We start from the raw sequence: 24,722 nt of genomic DNA on the forward strand, positions 1-24,722 counted from the left end.
AGCAAAGACTGCGTTTTATTGGCAGGACACTTAGAAAATGTAACAGACCTACTAAGGAGACTGCCTACACTACGCTTGTACGTCCTCTTTTAGAATACTGCAGCGCGGTGTGGGATCCTTACCAGATAGGACTGACGGAGTACATCGAAAAAGTTCAAAGAAAGGCAGCACGTTTTGTATTATTGCGAAATGTGGGAGAGAATGTCACAGAAATGATACAGGATTTGAGATGGGAATCATTAAAAGAAAGGCGTTTTTCGTTGCGACGGAATCTTATCACAAAATTACAATCACCAACTGTCTCCTCCGAATGCGAAAATATTTTGTTGACACCGACTTACATAGGGAGGAACGATCACCGAGATAAAATAAGGGAAATGTGAGCTCGTACGGAAAGATATAGGTGTTCATTCTTTCCGTACGCTATATGAGTTTGGAATAATAGAGAATTGTGAAGGTGGTTCGATGAACCCTCTGCCAGGCACTTAAATTTGATTTGCAGAGTATCCATGTAGATGTAGATGTAGAAGTGTAGACCATCAACAAAGTAAATAGCTTATAAATGTTGAAATTTGTGTGAATTTCTAAGGGACCAAACTGCTAAGGTCATCGGTCCCTAGACTTACACACTACTTCAACTAACTTACGCTAAAAACAGCACACACACCCATGCCCGCGGTAGGATTCGAACCTCCGGCGGGAGGGGCCTCACAATTAGTGACATGGCCCCTCTAACCGTGCGGCCACACGGCGGGGAATAGCTCACAGAACATTTGTTCGACTAATACTGGAATGCTACTCTTCAGTATGGGATCCGTACCAGATAGGATTGATAGAGGAAACACAGGAGATTAAAAGAAGAGCAGCATGTTTCAAGTACTGGTTCATTTAGTAAGCGCGAAAGCGTGACAGATGTGATCAAACAACTCCTGTTGCAGGAGCTGCAAGAGAGGCGTTCTGCATCACGGTATGATTTGTTGCCGAAGTAGAGTGTACGTTCTTAGAAAAGCCGACCTATATATTGCTCACTTCTACGTATATCTCCCGGAAAGAACATTCAAGGTAAAATTTAGACAGACTTGAGCCTACGTGTGGGCTTAGTAGCAGTTATTTTTGCTGCGAACAATACCCTAGTTTAAGAGGTTCAAAATGGCTCTGAGCACTATGGGACTCAACTTCTGAGGTCAGTAGTCGCCTAGAACTTAGAACTAGTTAAACCTAACTAACCTAAGGACACCACACACATCCATGCCCGAGGCAGGATTCGAGCCTGCGACCGTAGCGGTCTCGCGGTTCCAGACTGCAGCGCCTAGAACCACACGGTTAGTTTAAGAGGAAAACAGGGAATTGACACTGGTACATAACGTATTCTGCGCTATACACTGTAGGGTGGATTGTGCAGCATAGATGTAGACGAACAAGTTGCTCGGTAGCACTGTCACCGTCAAATTCACGAAAAGCAATTAGCCTGCATCTTTTAGTTGAGCCTGATACCCTTGTGGCTGTTCAATTTTAACAAAACCCCTTAGCAGCATCGCACTCTAATTTGGTTGCCTGAATTACTTTTAGCTACCATGATAAGACTTTACACAGACCGAGACGAAGGCTTCCCTGTTGATTGGGTAGAGGCGTCCAGCGGTGAGAACCAGAGGTTTCTGGGCCCTGCTGATGAGGATTCTCAGGCTACGTTTGAAACGTCCACTCGCTTCCACCCAGCAACAGCTGTATGCTGACAGCACCACCGCCTCCGCCTATGGACAGCAAAACACCTCAAGAAATTTTCTTCGTTCTGCCATGTCGAGGGAACATCACTAGCGCTGAAATAAAAAAACACACATCTGCCTTTCGTTTTATGGTATTGCTGTTTTTCGCCAGGGCATATTTTACTCGCCTTAAATGTTTCTCAGTGTGGTTCATCATCTAAGCAGTTTATCTACAGGAGGGTTGAAATATTCACTGATTGAAATTTATATTGTGGGGAGAGAAAAGAAGATTAGGATTTAACACCCCATCGACGATGAGATCATTGTAGACAGAGCACACTCTCGGTTTTTAGAAGAACAGGGAAGTATATTTATTTATTTACTGCTGCCAAGAAACTAAATCTGTGTAACAGAAATTATGACTGCAGAAATAGTAAAGCATGCACTCAAACAATCATTAATCAGTGCTGATTAAATGTGCTGCTGTTACAATATTCTACACCAAAATCATCATGTAACGTATTAAAATTATTACGAACACTATCTTTCTTTCAGTAGGCGTGCCATTTTATATCGTAACTAGGTGAGCACCTGTCGTTGCTCAGGTATGGTTTTATTCAAACAGTTAGTCCTTTTCTTCTTGCCCCCGCCCTCTGTCCTCCTTCTTCTCGCCCTCTCTTCTCCTTCTTCATTCTCTTCTGCCCATGTCTTCCTCATCTTCGTCTCTCTCAATATCTTCTAATTCTTTCCTCAGTCCACTTCCTCCTCTTCCTACCTCTGTCGAACTCATACTCCATACTCCCCCCCCCCCCCCCACACTATCCATCTCCTCCGACACATATCACTCTCCACCTCCTCCGTTGTACTCTCTATTCATCTCCTCTTTACTCTCTATTCATCTCCTCTTATCCGTCTTTCTATGCGTTTCCCCCTACCCCATCTCTGTCCATTAGTTCCTATCTGTCGTTACTCTCCTCCCCCTCTTTCTCTGTACGTCAGCTCTTTCCCCTCCGTATGCCCATTTCCTCCTCCCTGTATCTCTCTCCATCATCATCTTTCCCATCTTTGTGTCCAACTCCTACCCCCTCTCTCCGTTTATCTCTTCCCCATCCTATCTGTATCTATTTCCTCCCAGTCTTTGTCTCCCCATCTCTCCCACTCCTATCCTACTCTGTACATCAAAACCGCACCAATAGGAGGTTGTTGGTTCTCACATCACAGTATTTCTTTCCAGGCCGTAAAATGTGTTTGGCTGAAGTCTACACAAGCATTTAAGTCGTTCATTTTCCCAACAGTTTCAGCAATGTGCGAACAGGTACCATATATTTAACATAATTCACACATTTTGTATACATGTTTCAGGTATATTTGTAGCATATTTTGCCATGCAATTTCGTTTTCAAGCAGCTCTGTGTTTAGACTTCTTCTCTTCTGAACTACATATCGTACACACTGAAGTGCCAAAGACACTGGTATATGCATGCGTTTTAAAATACAATGTAAGCAGGCAGAATAGTGCGCAGCGGTCGGCAACGCCTATATAAGATGCCAAGTGTCTGCCGCAGTTGTTAGATCGGTTGCTGTTGCTACAATGGCAGGTTACCAAGATTTAAATGAGTTTAAACGTGGTGTTGGAGCACGAGCGATACGAACAGCATCTCTCCGAGGCAACGAAGAAGTTGTCATTTTCCCGTACGACCATTTCACTAGTGTACCATGAATATTAGAAATCCGGTAAAATATCAGATCTCCGACATCACTGCGTACATAGAAAGATCCAGAAGAACGCGACCTACGACGACTGAAGAGAACAGTTCAACGTGACAGAAGTTCAGCCCTTCCACAAATTCCTGCAGATTTCAGTGCTTGGTCATCAACAAGTGTCATCGTGCGAACCATTCAACGAAACATCATCGATATGGGCTTTTGGAGCCGAAGGCTCACACGTGTAACCTTGATGACTGCACGACACAAGGCTGTACTCTTCGCCTGGGCCCGTCGACACCGACGTTGGACTGTTAGTGACTGGAAACATGTTGCCTGGTCGGACGACTCTCGTTTCAAATTGTATCGAGCGGATGGATGTGTACGGGTGTGGGGACAATCTCTTGAATACGTGGTGCCTGCATGTAAGCAGGGGACTGTTCAAACTGGTGGTGGTGGTGGTGGTTAGTGTTTAACGTCCTGTCGACAACGAGGTCATTAGAGACGGAGCGCAAGCTCGGGTTAGGGAAGGATTGGGAAGGAAACCGGCCGTGCCCTTTCAAAGGAACCATCCCGGCATTTGCCTGAAACGATTTAGGGAAATCACGGAAAACCTAAATCAGGATGGCTGGAGACGGGATTGAACCGTCGTCCTCCCGAATGCGAGTCCAGTGTGCTAACCACTGCGCCACCTCGCTCGGTGATTCAAGCTGGTGGAGGCTCTGCAATGGTGTGGGGCGTGTGCAGTTGGAGTGATATGGGGCCCCTGATACGTCTAGACACGACTGTGACAGGTGACCCGTACGTAAGCATCCTGTCTAACCATCTGCATCTTTTCATGCCCATTGCACATTCCGACGGACTTTGGCAATTCCAGCAGGACAGTGCGACACCACACATGTCTATAATTGCTACAGAGTGGCTCCAGGATCACTTTTCTGAGTTTAAACACCTCCGATGGCCACCAAATACCCCAGACATGATTATTATTGCACGTATCTGGGATGCCTTGCAACGTTCTGTTCAGAAGAGGTCTCAACCCGTTTGTACTCTCACGAATTTATGGGCAGCCCTGCAAGATTCGTGGTGTCAGTTCCTTCTAGCACTACTCCAGACATTAGTCTAGTCTATTCCAGGTCGTACTGCGGTACTTTTGCGTGTTCGAGGGGGCCCTATACGATATTTGACAGTTGTACCAGTGTCTTTGGCTCTTCAACGTAATTTTGCAGGTACATTCAGCGGCACATGTAGATACGTCTGCCGAATGTGTTGGTAATAGAACTGGTGGCAAGGAAGTTTAAGTGCCAAGTTAGGTTCAAGCCGATCCATTAGTTTAGATCGAAATAGGGAAAATACATTTGTAATGAAGTGGATATGAAAATACGGTATGATGATCCAATTAGCCATCTTCTGCCCCCTTATTATGAAAGCTTTCTCCATGAATATTAACAAATGGCGTATTAATGACAAATTCTTTCCGTGAGCTACGAAAAGCCGTTGAAAAGTCACTTCAAATCTACTCCCGTTTGCTACAGTAACTTTCTGAAAAAACTGGTTTTTAGTTCTTACACTGTTTCTTAAAGACCCTGATATTTTACTCTTTTACGACGTAGATATTTCGCCCTTTATCACTAATGCAAGATTTTGCAGTGGAATTCGATGCGGAGATAGTCGGTCCGAATTCAGGTCTTCGAAGACATTTTCATCACGAATACTGGGCCGAAATGGATAGAAAGATGGTGGCGTTCAGTGCCTTAACAGCAACGTATATCAGTATCTTGTGCTGGACAATAAATCTCTTCGCAATGTGTCACAAAATGAGAGAACGTAACATGATGATGGCCAATCGTACGTCGAACGTCGGAGACACACACGCTTACAAAATTATAATTTTAGGCTGGGATACTGGACTAGACCGTCCCAGAAATAAATTAAAATTAGCTCCAATCCTCCCCTCTGACAGAAGTTTTCGGAAGTTTTCTCTTGGTTTTAGACATAAATCCCAGTCTGGATATTTGCACCGAAAAATTTACTATTTGGCTACCCTTTGCCCCACTTCTGGTCTGCTCGGATGTTCCACTGAAAACTACGAAGTTCTACTACAGCCCATCCTGCTTTTACGAGATGGGAATGAAAGATACAAAAATTAAGCATCACAGTCCAAATGAATCTTATTATTGACATACAACTGGCAACTATAGCAAATATCTTCAACTACTTTTTAACCACAAGTATTTTCCCTGAGATCTGGAAAACGGAACTAGTAATGTCACTACCTAAAGAGTACTTTGCCACTGTACCCTCTGTTTACAGACCTATTTGCATTTTATGTACACTACCCACGGTCTTAGAACATATGGTCCACGATATATTCCACGACCAGGTAACAAACCATCTATCACAGGATGCCCGGCCGTGCGGGGTAGCCGCGCAATAAGCGAGTGATATTATTAAGTTCTCAGTGTTTCTTACTGGGCTGTCGGAACAATAAACTTATTCCGATGTTTGCCAGATTGAGACATTTTATCCAGACCGCTGCTGGAAAATTCATTATACGAAAGGCGAGCCCAACACTAGTGAAGGAGAGAATGGAAATGGCGTCAATCCTGCAATCACTTTCCTTGGCATGGGTCATCGACGTGACCTGAGCAAAATTGGACTGGGTCCATAAGCAGTCTACATCAAGACAGTTTTCGAAGTACGCCCGGCAGTCAGCTACGTTACCACAAGAACATACTTTTCGACGCCCCGTGGTCAACTTAACGGATAAGGTTTTGGACAACGTAACACTGCCTGTGCTTGCAAAAGGCTTGAACTTCGGCCTTACGCCGAAACCCTGCCTCTGACAGATTTTATTAGTGCTGTTGAGGATGCTGTCACACCTCTTCCTAGTGATGCTGCAGAAGAAATAAGACGTGAAACATATCGTGCACTCACGAAAGCTTCACCTGAGAAGAGCTACATTTCTGCCTTGGAAAGGGCCACACTACGAAAGCTACGAGGTGATCTTACCGGTGGATAAGGAAACCGCCACCGTGCTGTTTCCTCGTGAGGTTTATGAACAGAAAATTTATAGCTTGCTATCGGAAGACTTACGAAGATCCTGCAGCGAAAGTGGAAAGGAAAACATCAGCACTGCTGAATTGTTGTTCTGTTCCGCAAGAAGTGGCCAACAGACTAAGACCTCATAGTTCTGTGTCACCCAGGTTATACGGTGTTCCGAGGATTCATAAGAAACAGGTTCCGTTACGGCAAATCGTCAGTAATATCGACGCCCGCACGTATGATTTGGCGATACATCTCGCCTCTCTACTGATACCTTCTGTGGAGAAGTGCGCGCATCATGTTCGCAACAAGGCTGACCTTATCAATTGACGGAAGTCACTTCAACTCAGTGAAACTCACTTATTAGTGAGATTCGATGTCATCTCACTTTTCACTAAGGTTTCTCTTATGGACTCTTTGTCACACATCAGCAATAAGTTCACAGCCGATATAATAGCACTTTTTTATCATGTCCTTTCCTCAAATAACTTTTTATTTAACAACGAATATTTTGAACAGACTGACGGTGTTGCCATGGGCAGTCCTCTCTGCCCTTTGGAGGTATACTTCTTTATGGAAGACTTTGAAGAAAGGGCACTTGATTCGGCAGAACTTAAACCGAGAATCTTCTGGCGAAATGTAGATGACACTTCTGTAGTGTGGTCCCATGGTGAGGAAGAACTGTCACGTCTCTTGTAACATCTGAATTCAATCCACACTAACATCCAGTTTACTATGGAAACAGAGTAGGACGGTTGCTTACAATTTTATGACGTCTTGGTTACTAGGGGAGTGTATGGGTCATTAGGGCATTCTGTGTACTGTAACCCCACACATACGGACCTTTATCTGCAAGCGTCGAGTTTCCATCACTCTTCACAACCTATTGGTGTTCTTAGAACGTTGGTGCACCTGGGTCATACTAAGCTAACATAAGTCAGACGATAGGCGCACTACATGAAAGGTGCGTTGAACATCAGAGCTGCACTCGCCTTTCGCAACCCATTAGGTCGGCCGTAACTGAGCATTGTATTACCACAGGACGCTATGGATTATTCTGCCACAGAAATCTTGGCATCAGCAAAAACTTTTTGGGATGCAGTAATTAAAGAATCCGTGGAAATACATCTAACACTAAATCTTATAAATCATGACAGCGGCTTTCAACTGGACAAGCCTTGGGACAGACGATCTCTCTCATTTCTTCTGAGAGAAGTCAGTTTATTCAAAGTGACATCTGACTTATTTTAACGACCCGAGCGTGCTTTTCCACAGGGGATGGACATGTAGTTTCACCTTTACGCATGCGCCTGCGCGCCACATATAGAACATTAGTTGCAGAGGGCGCGGATTTCGATAAGAGGACGCTCTTGTGACGGCCACCAATGCCTAAGCGTTTACGAGCCAAATTTTTGCCACAAAGCCGACGCCAGGAACTTGCAGTCTCCAGTGACGGACACTCACCTGAAGATGGCTGGATGGTTTCCAGCCGAACTATTGCGGTAAGAAGTCAACATGATACGGCTGCAATCACGAAACCTCATATCCAACTGCACTCAACCTACTAGGCGAATACCTATCAGGTCTCCGTAAACGTTTCAGCACATCTGCCTTATTAACGGTAACACATATTCTGCCATGGATGCACGAGAGGCAACAATCATCCACTTCTTAAAACTTCAGCAAAGCCTCTGAGACTGTCTTATTTGACCTTTTACTTGCCGAACTGAGCTGTGTAAATTCCGCGCCAAGTGCAGTGCAGTGTTTTTGTTCATATCTGGCGTGTCGCCAGCAACGATTCATGTCAGACACCTTAAAAACTCAGTCGAGGCAGATAGTAATAGACGTAACCAAGGGTTCAGTATTAGGTCCTGTGCTCTGTGTATATACGTGTTTACATATGCTCTATATTTGTCACCAGTTTTGTTCCACCGCAAATACCACATGTACGCTGACGACCTCTAGCTGTATCTAGGAGCAAAACGAATAAACCTGAATACACCTATCAAGAATCTCATTACTGATCTGTGCACACTACCAAAATAGGTGCAGGATATAATCTGAACCCATACAATACCCGAGCGCTACTGGTGGGTTGTTCAAGGTTTATTATCCTGAAATATCATTAATCCCTACCATCCTTGGCCCTAACTAAACATCATATGAACAGACCTGGGAAAACCAAACTGTACCGACCGACTGCCGTGTCATGCTCAACCGACAGGCGTCACTGGATGCGGATTTGGAGGGGTATCTTTTCATAAACCGCTCTGACGGCCTTTGTCAGTTATCGTGACCGGAGCCGATATTTCTCAATGAAGTAGCTCGTTAATTGATCTCACAAAGACTGAGTGCATCCCGCTAGCCAACAGCGCTCGGCAGACTCGGACGGTCACCTACCCAAGTTCTAGCCAAGCCCGACAAGACTTAATTTCGGTGATCTGACGGGAAACGCTGTTACCACAGCGGCAAGGTCGTTGACAACTTTGATCCTGCATGGGTCAAATGTCGACTTCTTTCCTTCAGCCAAGAGTCTACGAGTAATAACAGATGAAAATCTACATCGGACAGAGCTCATAAGTGCAATGAACAAGTAAGCATCAGCATCACTCTACGCCCTGTAAAAATATGAAAAGCTACTCCTTCTTGACCTGAAAAAAAAACTTGTACCTTACCATCATGCTTAGCTATCCTGGCTGCATGTAGACAGGCTTAGAGAATTCCATACCATCCGTCTTCTCTACTGTCTTGTCAACGAATACTGTCCCTCTAATCTCTCCTCGACATGAGCGCTCTTATCTGAACAACGTGGCAGAAACTCCCGTTCCCATAAGAGAAAATTCCTTTCTGTACCACTCCATCGTTCACCAACTTTCTCGAAGTCCTCTTCAGTAATAGCAAGCCGTATTTAAAACAACCTCACTCGTTACATTAGCGAACTCAGTAACATCTCCATCTTCAGAAGACAGTTAATGACATATCTACTAAAGCAACATTACCGTTGTCCACTCACGCACTTGTCACCTTTGTGCATCCTTCTTTCATACAAGATACCAGATAGTTCTCATTTCCTAGTGGTCTTTCTAGTGCAGTCTTCTTAAATTTCCTTTCTCCAGAACTCAATGTATCAGAAAATATCTGTATTGCGCCTCCTCCTTTTTCTCGCTCGTTAGTCTTCTAACTGGTTTGATACGGCCCGCCACGAATCTTTCTCGAATACCAAGTTTCTCACTTTAGAGCAGCACTTGAAACCTACGTCCTCAATTTTATGCTGGATGTTTTCCAAACCATGTCTTTTCCTGATGATTTTACCCACTTCAGCTCCCTCTATCATCAGTCAACTTATTCCTTGTTGTTTTAGCAAATATCCTGTCATGCTGTTCCTTCCTCTTGGCAATGATTCCAATATATTCGTTTCCTCGCTGATTCTGCGGAGAATGTCCACATTTCTAACCTTACCAGCCCACCGAATGTTCAACATTTTTCTGTAGTGCCGCCTCTAAAATGCTTCGATTCCCTTCTGTCCTGATTTTCCCATAGTCATTGTTTCGCTACCATACAATGCTGTGTTGAAAAGGTACAATCTCATAAAATTCGTCCTCAAATTTAGGCATATGTGTGATACTAGTAGACTGCTTTTGGCCAGGAAAGCCTTTTTTTGCCAGTGCTAGTCTTCTTTTTACCTCCCCCTTCCCACCTACATCATGGGATATTTTGTTGCCTAAGTAGCAGAATTCCTTCATCTAATTCTTAATCCTGTATTCTGATGTTAAGTTTCTTGCTGTTCTCATTTCCCGAATTTCTGATTATCTTTGTCTTTTTTCCAGTTTACTCTAAATCCATATTTTGTGATCATTAGGCATCTCGTAATTCTTGTTCACTCTCAGTGAGGACAGCAATGTCATCAGCGAATCTTATCATTCATATCCTTTCACCATGAATTTGAATCCTGTTCTTGAACTTTTATTTTATTTCCGTCATTATTTCTTCGCTGTAAAGGTTGAACAGTAGGGGTGAAAGATCACATCCCTTTTCAATTCGAGTACTTCGTTCTTCTTCTTGCACTCTTATTGGTCCCTCTTGGTTCTTATACACATTGTATATTACCCGTCTTCCCCTGTAGCTTATCGCTTTTTTTCGGAATTTGGAACATCTTGAACCATTTTACATTATCGAACGCTTTTTAAAAGTCGATTATATTGTTATTATTGTCATTATTATTAATAATAGCATTATTAGCACTATTAGTGCCACCAGTTACTGCAATACAAGTACTGCCATTATTTCCTTTATTATTTCAGTCAGTGTTATTTACTCACATTGCCACTTCACTCAGATCATTTCACTACTATTCGTCATATTAAAACATTTTCTTTGGTAACACTGATGTAAAAAAGAGTGGTTTATTTGCGAAACACGGGAATAATGCAACGGAGGGCCAGATGGCTCTAATGAGATAGGATTAAATGAATAAATAATTACACTAACTACACATACACTGATAAATCAGAATTTTATGACCACTAGCCACTAGCAAGTTGGATGCATTCTGGTGGCGTTTCGGCCACGTAGCGCATTAAGAGAAGTATGTAAGCAGAGCAGAGACGGATGGGGGTTCCCGTAGTGAGTATATGGGCTGAGAATGGAGAAATACACTGAGATAAGCGACTTTGCCAATGGGCAGATTGTTATTAAGCAGAGCCTGTGAACAAGTATCTCGAAAACTGCGCGAAGGTTATGGAATATTCATGTGCTACTGTCGTGAGCATCTCAGGAAAGTGGTAGAAGGGCAGTGAAACTACGACTAGGTGCTAAATGGTTGGACGTCCACGAATCTTCACAGAACGTGGGGTTGGGAGGCTTATCTGCACTCTAGAGGCAGATAAATGGCGATATGGGGCTACTCTGGTGAAAGAGCACAATACCGGTGGACGCACATGTGTGGCGGAGCACACCATTTAGCGCACACTTTGAACAAGGGGCTCTGCACTCCTACGTGTTCACATGTTGGACCTGCGACATCGTCAATTACGGGTTTAGCGGGCTCTGGACCATCGAGATTGGACTGTGAGTCATTGGAAACGTGTCGGCTCGGCAGAAGAATCACGTGGCTGCTGCCCCAGGCCGACGATCGTCTCCACAAACACCGCCATCTAACCGAACGGCTGCTCAAGCGTCCAGCGTGGCACGTACGTAAGCTGGTGGGCGCAGTACTATTCTACGAGGGCTGTTCGGAAAGTAAGGAACGATAGGTCGTAAAATGGGAAAGCACAGTGTAAATGAAAACTGTTTTATTTGCAACGGTTAGCTACACCTTCCAGCTACTTCTGTACACAGTTGCCGTTCAGACTCAGGCATCTGTCGTAGCGTTGTACCTACTTTTCAGTTCCCTCGTTATAGAGACAGCCGCCAGTGCTTTCGATAATTTTCTAGTCTAGACTGCAGCTCGTTGTCTAAGTCAAAATATTGTCTTCATAGCCAGCGGTTCATCTGAGCAGAGATGAACCTCAGGGTAGCCAATTACGGGCTGTATTGTGGGTGATCAAAAACTTCAAATCGAAAACGCTGCCAGAGTATCTTCATTGCTCCTGCAGACTGCGGCCGGGAATTGTCATGTAGAACGAACCGCATGACAGTTAAGTCATGTGGATCGCATAGCTTCAGGCGAAATCTTTCGCAAACCCCTCATACTTGTCGAGAGACACTAATTAGCAGCCATCTTTACGTTCTCACTGCGAGGTCAGGACTGAAAAAAGTGACATGATGCGATCGACAGGCGTACCAGACACAGTGCCCAGCGCATCTGTGCAACGCTTCATCAGATTTTCACTGTATTTTCCATTTCGCGACCGATCGCACTTTACTTTCCGAATTACCCTCGTATGATAGACGTTCTTCTGCGCTTGCATGGAACATGCGATAGTAATCGAAGACACCAGGTCAACTGCGAACCCCCATGTCACGCTTGATGTCTTCCCTGACGACGATTTTGCCTTTCAGCAGTATAATTGTCAGTTTCTCGAAGCCCGAATCAGGCTACCGTACTTGGAGGAGAGTGATAGTGAAGTCATGTTAATGTTTTGGTAACTAAATTCACCTGATATGAATGTACACAAATCAGAGGACAGTTATTACGGAAATTACATGACTTGTGCGTAGTTACCTGGTGCCACATAGCTCCAGAATTCTTACAACGAACTTTAGAATCGATAATAAGCAGAATTGGTGATACACTGCGCTACGAAGATGGCCCATAATTAAGCAAGTGGTCATAATGTTTCGTTTCGTCAGTATGTATGAAAACACACGTGTTGAAGTAAAGATTCTGTTATGGGGGAGGAAAGAAAACATTAGCTACAAGATGAGGTCCCAGGGCTCGCCACCAGTAATTCCTTTTTCTTTTAAGGAGAGAAATAGAGGGAAGAGGTGGGAGTGGAGAAGGGACAGAAGGCACTCGAAGTGCTACTAGAGTTGAGTTACTTGAAAGAAAAGCGAGTAATATCATGTTTGACAAAATGGGGGGGGGGGGGGGGGAGAAAGGTAGGGCGATTACAACGAAGGTAACAAGAACTTAATTAGGTTCAGGGTAGACTGTTTGAACACCTATCGTAAATTTATATAGACATGGCCTTAACAAAATAGAATTCGTACACAAATTTTATAAAAGTCTCACACGACTGATCTATAAACACCGAGTCAGATAAGTGTGTTCCTCAACAACATTGATTCCGACGGTGTTGTTTTGCAGTTGCCAAATCTTCGACATGTGCCTACCTGCTCGGTTACGTTGTGTGCGGCCCAGCAATACAGGAACACCTGCCCACCTGGCACTGGAAGGAAAGACGCGCATTTGAGCACTGCAGTGAAGTCTGTACTCTGCAAAAATAAAAATATGTCTCAGTAGAAAAGTTAAGTGGTGGAATGCATCAATTATCATAATTGAGTACCAATTCTCAAGCTACTGAAAATGAAGCGCTATGAAGATTCTCTCAATAGTACATAATAATATATCGTGAAGTAATATTATCACTGACATAGTTCGGTTTATAGTTGCTACATTATTGTTGTATAGGGTGCCATACCTAAATCGATAAAAATGGAACACTTGTCGGGTCACTTTGTTTTCTGCCTGTCTGCCAGTCAGTCAGTCTGTCAGCCTGTGTGTCCGACTGTTAGAAACCCTTTTCCTCAGGAACGGGTAGAAGTATTAAGTTGAAATTTATGTCACAAACTAAGGCCCATAGTCACTGGGCGGTGCAAGAAGTACAAGTAAGAAATTGAAGTAAGAAATTGGAGTTTGTAAGTCAATGCAATCAAAAAATAGCATTTATATCACATATTTTGATAATCCAAAACTCACTCTTCAGAACCTATAGGGTACTTCCTGTTGACCTAGACTCACGAAATTTGACAAGATGCAAGGTTTCTAAGTACAAGTGTACCACATCTATACAATTTATTTATTTATTTATTTTTTTTTTTTGCGATTTGTTATTCGACTGTCTGTCAAGATCCCTTTTTCTCACAGATGGGCAGAGGTATCAGGTTCAAATTTATGTCACATATTAAGGTCTATGTTCCCTTAGCGGTATATTAAATATATGCTCCTAAGTCAATGCAGTGAAAACATACGGAGACTTACGCTATGTATTTCGATACTCGCAAACTCCTTGATTAAAACCTATACGGTATTTCCCGTTGACCTAGAATAAGGGGAAATTTGGCAGAAAGCAAAGTTTAACAGTAAAACTAAAAAAAAAGGTCGGAAAAGTTCTATCACAAGAAAAAAATTTTTTTTTGGTAATTTGTTTTCCGACAGTCTGTCTGTCGGTCTATTAAGGCCTCCTATTCTCAGTAACGGTTGGCCGTATAGTGTAGAAATTTATTTTAGATACTAGGGTCTACGGTGTCTGCTGGTGTAAGAAACTTAAACTTCTAACTAAATGATATCAGAAGATACGGCCACTAATGTCGAATATTCTGATACTCGATAGCTATATCAAGATAAATCAAGCATTGCATTACCTGTATATAACAAGGGTAAAAGTACAGACGCCTAATATCAGTTTGTTACAGAATCGTTTAACGTGCTCTGAGTCCGAATGTAATAATCTTTCTTGAGACTGAAAAGCTTATGTTCCCCAAACAGCATGGTTTTGGAATGTGTCGCTCGTGTGAAACTGAGCTATCCCTTTTCTCACATGATAAACTGCGAACTACGGATGAATGTCAAGAGGCAAATTCCATATTTATAGATATCCGCAAAGCATTTGAAACTGTGCCCCATTGCAGTATGTTAACGACGTTAAGAGCATATGGAATACGTGCGCAGATATATGGGTAGCTGGAAGACGTCTTAAGTAACAGAACCCGGAAAATATTCATCTGAGACAAGCCTACGTCAGGATTGCCCCACAGAAGAGTGATAGCACCACTGTTGTGCTCTATATACATAAACGATTTGGCGGACAGGGTGGGCGGAAATCTGAAGTTGTTTGCTGATAATGACATGTTGTACGATAAGGCGTCAGAGTTGAGTGACAGTAGGAAGATACAAGACGACAAAATTTCTAGGTCCTGTGATGAATGACAGCTAGCCCTAAATGTGGAAAAATATAAGTTAATGCGGATGAGTAGGAACAATAAACCTATAATTTTCGGATACAATAGTAGTGTCCTGCTTGACACATTCGCGTCGTTTAAGTATCTGGACGTAGCGTTGCAAAACGATATGAAATCTAACGAGCATGTGAAAACTGTGGTAGAGAAGGCGGATAGTTGACTTCAGTTTACTTGGAGAATTTCAGTGATACGTGATTCATCTGTACAGGAGATCGCATATAGGACGCTGCTGCCGTCTATTCTTGAGTATTGCTCGAGTGCTTGGGATCCGTACCAGGTCTGATTGAAGAAAGACATCGCAGCAATTCAGAGGCGAGGTGCTCGATTTGTTACCGATAGGTTCGAACAACACGAAAGTGTTACGGAGATGCTTGGAGAACTAAGATGGGAGCCCCTTGAGGGAAGGCAACTTTTATCTTCGAGGAACACCACTGAGAAAATTTAGAGAACCAGCAATTGAAGCTGACTGCTGTTCGATCCCACTGTCGTCAACATTACATTGTGCGTAAGGACCGTGAGGATAAAATGCGATAAATTACGGCTCATATGGAGACATACAGATAGTCCTTTTTCCCTCGCTCTAAAAAGTTCCTGAATGGAAAAGATCTATGAAGTCTACCAGCAATGCAGTTTACGGCGAAAGAAGTGCAGTAACTTACTAGTCATTATTTAATTCATCACCAAGTGACTACAACACGGTTACACGGCTTTACAATGATGTCAACGACAGGCAGCAACATGGTGCCATGGTTACCAACCAGATTCCCTTCCCATTATCACTGCATGAGTCAGTGACAAAATCGCACTTACAAATCAATCGCTACCCTGCCATTATTTACAGGAACATATTTTACGTAAAATTTCTCTTATCGCATGAAATTAGTTACCTTATGTAAACAAGAGCTCACTGAAGTAATATTGAATACTTACATGAGAGAACCGGGCAGCTGGGCAGGAAATGCTGGCGGCTGGGGGTGGGGGGGTGGGGGGGAGGGGGGGGGGAGGAGAGCATTGTCTGTGTATGTAAAGTGTAAAGCGAACAGTCATCGTCGTGCTGGAAGTCGTCTTTCCAGGAGGAACGCTACGACTGACGTACAGGATGACTGAGAATCAATTTCCCCATTTGCAGCATGGAGCAGTGTGCATAGATTTATGTAGAAGCCGTCCATATCCTTTCCTCGTATAGGTGTTACTAGTAACGTATATAGTGTATATATGTAACCAACGCAGTGTTAACACGCTTTGTGGGAGCCGAACACCCACCGATAGTAACTGTGCAGTGTGTCACCGGCGATTCCTATATCAAGCTGTGTAATGGTCGATATAACATTGTGAAATACTCCGAAGTGGCCTTTTGACACACAGTGCGGTAGAGAGAGTGTGGACTCGCCTTCTCGCTATTTCATTCGCAGACCTACAAAAGGAGGGAAGTTCATAACCACAATCAGGCGACCTGCTTCCTGCACACGTCTAACCTCCAACCTTCTCTCCCCAACCCCCTTCCAAGACTATTACACAACCAGAACACAATTTATCCCTTACTACGGAACTGATTCACTTAGAAGTCATATATTTGTTCTTAATTCACTTTAATAAACATTAATTCTATACTATCAAAGTGCAATTTTTTTAACATTGCATTTTCTTCCATTAGTGCATTCGCTGAAATATGGAAACTATTATTCCCAAACAAAAATGTACAGGATCTTCCTCTGCAGGAAGTTTAATTTACTTTAATCTTCTGCTGGAAAAAATTTTCCCTAGAAGCGGCGGTTTTCACACACACACACACACACACACACACACACACACACACACAGACACTCACACACACACTCACGCATTGTAGTATTAATAATTTCGAAATAGTTCTGTGGTGTAGAAGTAACTACCAAATATGTTTGATTCCAGTTCTATTAAATTCTATACACCTCCGGGTGAGAGATATTAATGGCTGGATACTTCACTTCGTTCTGTACCACTGTCTGACTGCCTGAGGTATAGTATAAGTCGTTTCTCTTTCTAGTACTACATTTTACGAATTTTTCTGTTTATTTTCGAATTCTAATTCACCGTTGACTGCAAATTCATGAAGGAGGTAACATACTCAGTTGGCAATATGGACAATTGTTTGTTGTCTACATAAAATTCTCGGGTTGAAAGATATTAAAGTTACTACCGTGATATATTCAAGAAACATTTTCTTCCTTAATGCCGAGAATATGATTCCGTAAGACACAAGTGCTTCGAAATACCTAAACATAGTGCAAGATACAGAAAGCCTAAGAACCTGCTCCATTGACTAGTAATCAAAGTACCCTGGGTCCGAGGTTAGAACCCGTGCCGTGCTCTGCTTAAGTTCAGAATAATAATCGTCAGCAATTGCGCCGAAGACTTCCGGGCTAAAATGTCTCCCCCCTTCTGCCACAAGTTTTGTCAAACAAGGCATAGGAGGGGACGGAGGCTCTGGGAAATCTCTCGTCCTTGTGGCGGCAAACTACACCTTAAAGGTGGAGCTATCATCGATTATCAACAGCATGAGGAAAACCACCGCATTAAAGATACATAATGTGCACCCATAGGACATGTGGCCTGTAATTGAAAAAGTGTCATAATGGTCTCACCATTGGCAAACGAACCCGGATTGGATCTCCATTCGCATATCTGGGATATCAGGGAGGGGACTGCCAATGGGGGAAGTGACGATGAGCCTGGGAAGAAATAACCAACAGCGGTATAACATTCTATGAGTGTAGCAAGGAAAGCTAAAGAAGTCTGAAAAAGGAAATGGAAAGGCTGAACTGAGATACAGTTGGATACAGTGAAGTGAAATGGCAAAGAAAGCGTCCATCTCTTTCGTCACCCAATCTCTGTCAGTCTCCTGAACCCCCTCTCTTTGTCCACCACCTCCATCGCCCACTCTCCCACCACCTCCTTGTGCCCCTTTCTCTGTCCATATCCTATCTCCTCTCTCTTTCAGTTTGCACCTTCCCCTCTTTCTGCCTCCATTCCTCTATCTCCTCATCTTCCTTTCTTAGTCTGTCTCCTTTTCCATTCTCTCTGTCTATTTCCTCAAGTCCCCTCTCTGTCTGTTCCCTTAGCCCCTCTCTCTGTCCATCTACTCCTCTTTCCTCTTTCTCTTTCCTTTCTCTGTGCATCTCCACATCTCCTCTCTCTCTGTCAGTTTTCCCCTCCCCCTCTCTGTCCATCTCCTCCTTCCCCCTTCTCTGGCCACGTCATCACGCTCATCCTGGTTGGAGGCTGGCGGTTCTTACCCGAAAAGTATTTCTTTCCAGACTGTATTCGGTTGAAATCGTTCACATTTTTACCGGTGCTTTGCCCGTGTATACACATGACAAATATAATTCACAAATATTTAACACATTTCACATGTGTTTTTACACTCAAATCATCTGTATCCCTAGCTAATTTCGCCCTGCAGTTTCATTTTCACATAGCTCGACGTGCATGATGTTATACTCTTGAGCGATGTGCTGTACAGTGATACAATTTTGCAGGTCCATCCAGCTGTATGTGACTATAGTCTAGCAAATGTTTTGTGATTAGAGTTAGTAGTAAAGGTGTATGAAATGAAAATGTGATACACGATGACGCAGGTTTCACGCATTTCAGTGTTTATGACGCCGCATCTCCTGAACTAGATGTCGTTCGACGATATAATTTTTCTGGTACATTCGGTGGCAAGTGCGAATACTTTCCGCCAAATTTGTCACTAATACAGTCAGTAATAAGGAAGTGATACGCTACAACGTCATTATTCAAGCGACAGTTTTGGGATCGTCAGCCAGAAAAAGTTTTCTAATGGTTTTAAATTATGTGTAAAGTTTGTTTCAAGCCCTTAAGTGCTCTCATTTTCAAATACTGGATAAATAAAGTCAATGGGTTTTTCAAATATTCCAGTCTGATAGCTAGGTATGTCGTACCTCCACAGTAAGTGATATGCATAAAAAGTTTGGTTGAAATTCTTCCAGTGGTTCAAATGTGGAACATAGGTATACAGATACACACATACATATATACGTACATCCATTTTTATAATATGTATGGATATTAACAGCAGCAGAAAGTGGCGTAACGGGACTAGGATTCGTAATGAAAAGGGATATTCTCATCAGATTCCACAGTTGACCAACTCCACCAATGACATTTCAGGCATACATGCCAACGTTGCAAACAGCAGATATAGATACATAGAAAGTATACGAAGACACTGAACTGCTAATCCACTATGTATAGGGCGATGAAAATCTAATAACCACGTGGACTGGAATGGGCGTATAGAGGAAGGAAGAAAGAGTAACGGGAGCACATGGACTTGACAGAAGGAATGAGAGCAGAGAAAGAGTGATTGAGATTTGTAATAAAAATGTTAAAAGCGAGTAACTTAAACCGTGGTCTAGGGGTAGCATCTTTGACTATCAATTAAAACATTCTCGGTCGCGGGTTCGAAACCCTCCGCGAATTTGTTCAATAATTGGCATTGGCGGCCGAAGACTTCCGATGTAAGGAGTCACCCTCATTTTGCCAACGGCCATGTCAAAGAGGGTGGAGGACCGGACAGAGGTTAAGAGCACTCTCTTGCCCTTGGGGTGGGGAAGTGCCCCTAATCAGCAATGATCAACGGCATGAGGATGCAGAAGGCAATGGAAACCACTGCACTCAAGACACATGAGACGTATCAAGAGGACGTGTAGCCTGTAATTAAGAAACAGTCATGATGATCTGTGCATTGGCAAAATATTCCGGAATAGCCTCCAATCGGGTCTTCGGGAGGGGACAGCCAAAGGTTAATTGACCATGAGAAAAAGATTGCGTCGTCAACTTAGGATAACAATCTACGTGTCGGGGCGGGGAATGTTTGAAGATTGAATGTGGTAGGGAAGCTATAAAATTTAAAGGCTCAATCTGGATATAGTAGGGGCCAGTGAAGTGAAAAGGAAAGAAGACAACATTATCTGATCAGATGACTATATGGAATTATCAGTGACAGCTCAAAACGGTATAACGGTAATAGGATTCATTGTGAAGGAGAAAGTAGGGCAGAGTGTGTGCTCCTGGCCGGCCGGAGTGGCCGACCGGTTCTAGGCATGGATGAGTGTGATATCCTTAGATAGGTTTAAGTAATTCTAAGTTCTAGGGGACTGATGACCTCAGAAGTTAAGTCCCATAGTGCTCAGAGGCATTTGAACTATTATTTGTGCTCCTATGAAGCGTTCAGTGATAGAGTTGTTTTTATCAGAATCGGCAGCAAACCAACACCGACAATAATAATTCAGGTATACATGCAGACGTCGCAAGCTGAAGGTGAAGAGATAGAGAAATAGAGAAAGTGTCAAATGACGTTGATATGGTAATACAGCACGTAAAGAGAGATGAAAATCTAATAGCCATGGCAGATTGGAACGCAGCAATAGAGGAAGTGGCAGAAGGATAGCTTACGGGACAATATGGGCTTCGGACAAGGAGTGAGAGAGGTGAATGACAAATTGAGTTCTGTAATAAATTTCAGTTAGTAATAGCGAATACTCTGTTCACATGGGGAGGATGTACACTTGCAAAGCGCCAGGTGATTTGAAAAGATTTCAGATAGATCTCATCATGGTCCGACAGAGATTCTCAAATCAGATACTGGATTGTAAGGCGTACCCAGGAGCAAATATAGACCCAGATCACTATTTAGTAGCGATGAAGTGCGGCCTGAAGTACTGGTACAGAAGTACCAAGGAACAACGAGATACACATGAAATTCTCTAAGGGTATACGTACAGCAATAAGGAATAGCTCAGGAGGCATTACAGTTGAAGAGGAATTGAGATCTCTAAAAAAGACAGTCACTGAATTTGGAAAGAAAAACATAGGTACAAAGAAGCTATCCGCAAAGAAACCATGTGTAACAGAAGAACTACTTCAGTTCATCGATGAAAGAAGGAAGCACAAGAACATTCAGGTAAGTTAAGGAATACAGAAATACAAGACGCTGAGGAATGAAATAAATAGGAAGTGCAGGGAAGCTAAGACGAAATGGCTGCAAGAAAAATGTGAAGAAATCGAAAAAGAATTTATTGTCGGAAGGACTGATTCAGCATATAGGAAAGTCAAAGCAACCTTTGGTCAACTTAAAAGCAATGGTGGGAACATTATGAGTGCAATGGGAATTCCACTATTAAATGCAGAGGAGAGATCGAATAGGAGGAAAGAGTACATTGAAGGCCTCTATGAGGAGAAAGATTTGTTTAATGTGATAGAATAAGAAACAGCAGTCGATTTAGAAGAGATGGGGGAGCCAGTATTAGAATCAGAATTTAAAAGAGCTTTGTAGGACTTACGGTCAAATAAGGCCAAAGAGATTGATAACATTCCATCAGAATTTCTAAAATCTTTAGTTTAAGTGACAACAAAACTACTATTAACGTTGGTGTGCATAATGTCTGGCGAAATACCAGCAGACTTTCGGAAAAATACCATCCACACAAATTCAGAGACTACAAGAGCTGGCAAGTGCGAGAATTATCGCACAATCAGCTTAATAGCTCATGCATCCAAGTTGCTTACAGGAATAATTTACAAAATAATGGAAAATAAAATTTAGGGTAAGTCAGGTGACGATCTGCTTGACTTTGGGAAAGGTAAAGGCACCAGAGAGGCAATTCTGACGTTGTGGTTTATGATGGAAGGAAGATAAATCAATACACGTTTATAGGATTCGCCAATGTCAAATGGTGCAAGATTTTAGAAATTTTAAGAAAATTAGGGGTGAGCTATAGGGAGAGATGTGTAATATGCAATATGTACAAGAGCCAAGAGAGAATAATAAGACTGGATGACAAAGAAAGAACTGTTCGTATTAAAAAGGGTGTAAGACAAGAATGTAACCTATCGCCCCTACTGTTCAATCTGTTCATCGAGGAAGCAGTGATGGAATTAAAAGAAAGGTTCGGGAGTGGAATTAAAATTCAAGATGAAAGAATGTCAGTGCTACGATTCGCTGATGACATTTCTGTCCTCGGTGAAAGTAAAGAACAATTACATGGTCTCCAGAATGGAATGAGCATTCTAATAAGTGCAGAATATGGACTGAGACTAAATCGAAGAAAGACGAAAGTAATGAGAGCAGTGAGAAACATTAACATCAGGATTGATGATCACGAAGTAGATGAAGTTAAACAATTCTGCTACCTAGGCAGCAAAATAACCAATGACGGAAGGAGCAAGGAGGACATCAAAAGCAGACTAGCTATAGCAAGAAAGGCATTCCTAGCCAAGAGAAGTGTACTAATATCAAATATCGGTCTTAATTTGAGGAAGAAATTTCGCAGAATGTACGTCTGCACCACAACAATGTATGGTAGTGAAACATGGACTGTGGGAAAACAGGAACAGAAGAAAATCGAAGCATTTGAGATGTGGTGCTACAGACAAATGTCTAAAATTCGAGGGACTGATAAAGAATGAGGAAATGCTGCACAAGATCTGAGAGGAAAGGAATATGTGCAAAACACTGAAAAGTAGAAGGGACAGCATGATAGGACATCTGTTAAGACATCTGAGAATAACTTCCATGGTACTAGAGGGAGTTGAAGAGGGTAAAATCCGTAGATGAAGACAGAGATTGAAATACATACAGCAAATAATTGAGGACGTAGGATGCAAACGCTACTTTGAGATGAAGAGGTTGGCACAGGAGAGGAATACCTGGTGCACCACATCATACCAGTCAGTAAACTGATGACTCAAAAAAAAAGTAACAACTCTAGAATCACAAGAAGAAAGAAGAGGACGTATACAGGATAAACTGCAGGGACGTATTCCTAACTAGTAATGGAGGAAAAAAAAGGTCCTATGAACATCTGTGCCTGCAACTACAACAAATCGTCTGGGAACGAAGTATAGAGCTGCATCTCATCCACATCTCAAGTGATGCTCGTAGCGGCCTCCATGAATTTGCAGGTGACAGGGACAAAGCGGTTGTCAGGCAAGATACACATAATCCTAATTTGGCGTACACCATGTCGGCGGGCCACTTGCCAGGAACTTTACTGTGGTTTGTCTCAATATTCCGTAGAATCTGGTCCTCCGTATCTGGTGTACGCACAGCCCGCCGTCTCCCTGCACGTTCGTCGGTCTGAAAGGGTCCCTGATCACACAAACGTCCAAACCGGGCTTTAACTCTTTTGTGATATGGTTGGTGACTGTGAAGATGCTTGTTTTTGTACAACCGTGCAGCCTCTCAACTGTTTCCATGTGTTTGGTCATAAACAAAGACGATCTCGGCTTGTTCCCGACATGAACACCGGGACATTCTGCTGCTTACAGTACTTAATCACACAGCCTGAAACACACAAGGAACACACGGCACGTTTACAGAGTTGCTATCATTCTTCAGCGCAATCTGCCGTGACAATGAAACATTTCCAATCAAGAATCCGCTTCTTTATTGATGTTCACTCTGTATTTCGATAAGATCTGGAGACATCGGAAGATTCCAGCTGGGTTACGTCCTGGACCGACAGAGATTTCAAAATCAAATGTTTATAAGGGGCGTTCCAAAAGAAACGAGCCAGAGGCATAATTAAAGAAATCAGTACCTGTGTGTTAGAAGTATTGACCTTGGCTGTTGAGACACTCATCCCACTGTGAGATAAGGCGGTGAATGGCTGTCTCATAAAATTCCCAGGGCTGCGATGTTTACTAGTTCCGCATGTACACCTGAACGTCGTCGACCGAGGTGAATCGTTTGCCCCTCACAGCCTTTTTAAGGAGACCTAAAATGGCGTAATCACAGGGAGTGAGGTCCGGACTGTATGGAGGGTGGCCGAGTACCTCCCATTTGAATTTCTGCAGGAGTGCCGCGACTGTGTTGGCCGTATGATGCTTTGCAGTGCCGTAGAGTAGAATGACCCCACAGGTGAGATTGCATGGTCGTTTTGATTTGAACACGTCGCAAAGGGCGGTCAAGGTTTGCGAGTAATGCTGGGCATTCCCGTGCTGCAGGAAGTGAATCAGAAGGGGGCCATCTTGGTCAAAAGAGAACGTCAGCATAACCTTTCCTGCACTCGTGTGGATGACGTTCGCTTTTTTTGGTGACGTTGACCCTGGATGCTTCCACTGGAGACTCTGACGTTTTGTTTTTGGTTCAAAATCATAACACCATGACTCATCTCCAGTGATTAATCGTGCCAGGAACAGATTCCCTTCCCGAGCATCGCGCGGCAGATGAGCAAGACAGTGGCCATTCGACATGCTTCCAGTGTGTTTGAAGACTGTGGGACACCCATTTGGCGCACACTTTGCGCATGTGCAGTCATTCCTTCATGATGGTCTGAACTCTTCCGACGCTCAATCCGACCACGGCGGCTATGGCTTTCACTGTCACTCGGCGGTCCTGGGTAATGAGTGCATCCACCAGGAGGACGATGCCATCGGTAATGCAGTGTGGTGCTCCAGACCGTGCATCATCGGCTAACGACACCCGTCCTTCGCTGAAGCGCTTGTGCCACGCCTCGACCCTCGCAAGGGACGAGCAGTATTCGCCGTACACTTGTCCAATTCGTCGATGAATGTCCCTTCCTCCTGCTCCTTAGGCTGTGAGAAAACGAACAAAACCTCTTTATCTATTTTGATGACGCC

General features: G+C 43.2%; 1 protein-coding gene across 1 annotated transcript in view; it reads right to left on the reverse strand.

The window, feature by feature from the left end:
- LOC124545830 (odorant receptor Or2-like) overlaps nucleotides 1–24,722 on the reverse strand; it is a 50,891-nt gene that overhangs the window by 3,482 nt on the left and 22,687 nt on the right. Inside the window, exons 3-4 of the mRNA XM_047124787.1 lie at nucleotides 13,227–13,328; nucleotides 1,596–1,751 (exon numbers count right to left, since the gene is read on the reverse strand). Coding sequence (XP_046980743.1) covers nucleotides 1,596–1,751; nucleotides 13,227–13,328 — 258 coding nt within the window. The remainder of the gene's footprint in view (nucleotides 1–1,595; nucleotides 1,752–13,226; nucleotides 13,329–24,722) is intronic.

The sequence above is a fragment of the Schistocerca americana genome, chromosome 8 (assembly GCF_021461395.2).
Source record: "Schistocerca americana isolate TAMUIC-IGC-003095 chromosome 8, iqSchAmer2.1, whole genome shotgun sequence".
NCBI classification, from domain to species: Eukaryota; Metazoa; Arthropoda; class Insecta; order Orthoptera; family Acrididae; genus Schistocerca; species Schistocerca americana.